We start from the raw sequence: 2,050 nt of genomic DNA on the forward strand, positions 1-2,050 counted from the left end.
TCATCTTTCTAACCATCTTTCCCCTCCTCCCCTACCTCCCTCCTCCCTTCTCCCCCCTCCTTCCTCCGTCTACCACCTCTCTCCCTCCCTCCTTCCCTCTCCCTCCTCCTCCCCCCACCCCCTCCATCTCTCCAGCCCCCCTCCGTGCTCCTAATTACTTACTGACGCGTTGAAATTCCCCTAAAGATAAGGTGAACGCGCCGGGGAAGGGGGGAGGACGAGGAGGGGAGGCGAGGGGGATGGAGGGGAGGGAGGGGAGGGAGAGAAATGGGGGGAGAGGGAAGAGAGAGAGAGAGAGAGGAGGGAGAGAGAAGAGGGAGAGGAGGGAGAGAGGACGGAGGGAGGAGGGAAGAAGGAGAAGAAGGCGCAGAGAGAGTGGGAAGCAAGATAGGGAGAAAAGTAGGAAAGAGAAGAGAGGAGAGAGAGAGAAGAGAAGAAAGAGAGAGAGAGAAGAGAAGAAAGAGAAAGAGAGAGAGAGAGATAGAATGGGATCGGATAAAAAGAAAAAGGGAGAAGGGAGGGAGAGGAAGAGACAAGAAGAGGAGAAAGGGAGACAGAAAGAGAAAGGGGTAGAGAAGAAGTGAAGGAAGAGGGGGGGGAGGAGAGAGAGGAGAAGAGAGAGGAGAAGGGGAAGAAAATAAATGAAGGAGAAGGGGAGGAAAAGAGAAAAGAGAAGAAATGAAGGAGGAGGGGAGGAGAAAGGACGGAAGGAGAGCGGGCGAGTGAGAACGTTATGACGAATTAATTATGACTCAGTTTACTCTGAAGCATTTCTCTTTAATTTCTCTTACATTAAAAAGCAGTGAAGCCAAGTCGTTTACGTTCTAACAAGAAATGAGAGAAAAATACGAGGAAAAGACGAACAAAGGGAACTGAGAGAAAAACAAATAGAATTAAGGGAAAAACAAACAAACAGAATTAGGGGAAAACAAACAAACAGAATCAAGAAAAAAACAAACAGAATTAAGGGAAAACAAACAGAATTGAGGGAAAAACAAACAAACAAAATTGAGGAAAAGACAAACAAACAAAAGTAGGAAAAAAAAATGGACGATCGAGAGTCTTAGATAGCAGGTAAAGGATACAGAGATTATATTTCATCAAGGAAAGGTTTAAACATATATTATGTTGACAAAGGTAAAAAATTAAAAAATAACAACAAAAAAAAAAAACTTAAAACAATAAAATAAGGCGGCTGTGTAAACGCAGTGAACTCTCCAGGACGGTGCGTGTAAACGCGGCGTGTGGTGATGTGTGTGTGTTGTGTGTGTGGTGTGGTGTGTATTGTGTGTTTTGTGGTGTTGTGTGTGTGTGTGTGTGGTGGTGTTGTGTGTGTGTGTGTTGTGTGTGTGTGTGTGTTTGTTGTTGTTAAAGGAGTATGATGATAGTTTCTATTACGACTGTCTTCGAAGTAATCTCTGTTGTACATTTCTTTTATTAAGAAGGAAAAAACCCTTTTTCACATCCTCAATCTTGCAGGAATGATCTCGAAGATTCCCATGCTCATCGCCAGCTCTAAATGGCATGGGACCACTCTTCAATTTCCTCTCATTTCGCAGGAAGAAGTATTCAGCCTTTTGAACGAAGAGCAGCTCGTTAAGCATGCTCACGTAGCAAATCGATCTTTGTCAACCTTTGCTATAAAAGAAAAAATAAGCTTTTTGAACAATAAACCTTATGACCGTTAGCAATTGTTCAGTTGAGCAACGCCAACTAAATGACTTGCTATAAAAAGAAAAACTGGCCTCGTACTTTGTTTACACCTGTTTGACCTATTTTTCTTAATTTATGGAACATGTAATCTCGTTTCTGTGTATATTAGCAATAATATTAAAAGATGATCATAAATTTATATAATATATTTATTTTATTATATAAGCTGTTATACAAACCTCATTTCCCTAACTTTATGTATACATGTAATTCCTCGTTTCTGTGGGGTGGGGTGTGTGTTAAAATATTATAAAATATATTATATATATATATATATATATAAAATATATATTATATATTTAAAAAAAAAAAAAAATATATATATATAAAAATTTTT

At 40.0% G+C, this 2,050-nt stretch overlaps 1 protein-coding gene across 1 annotated transcript in view; it reads left to right on the top strand.

Annotated features, from left to right (window-relative positions):
- The window catches only part of LOC119577707 (extensin-like), a 49,530-nt gene that overhangs the window by 21,627 nt on the left and 25,853 nt on the right, over positions 1 to 2,050 (top strand). The window contains exon 3 of the mRNA XM_037925261.1: positions 1,480 to 1,683. Within this exon, the coding sequence (XP_037781189.1) occupies positions 1,480 to 1,683 (204 nt within the window). The remainder of the gene's footprint in view (positions 1 to 1,479; positions 1,684 to 2,050) is intronic.

Source organism: Penaeus monodon, chromosome 10, assembly GCF_015228065.2.
Source record: "Penaeus monodon isolate SGIC_2016 chromosome 10, NSTDA_Pmon_1, whole genome shotgun sequence".
Lineage (NCBI taxonomy): Eukaryota > Metazoa > Arthropoda > Malacostraca > Decapoda > Penaeidae > Penaeus > Penaeus monodon.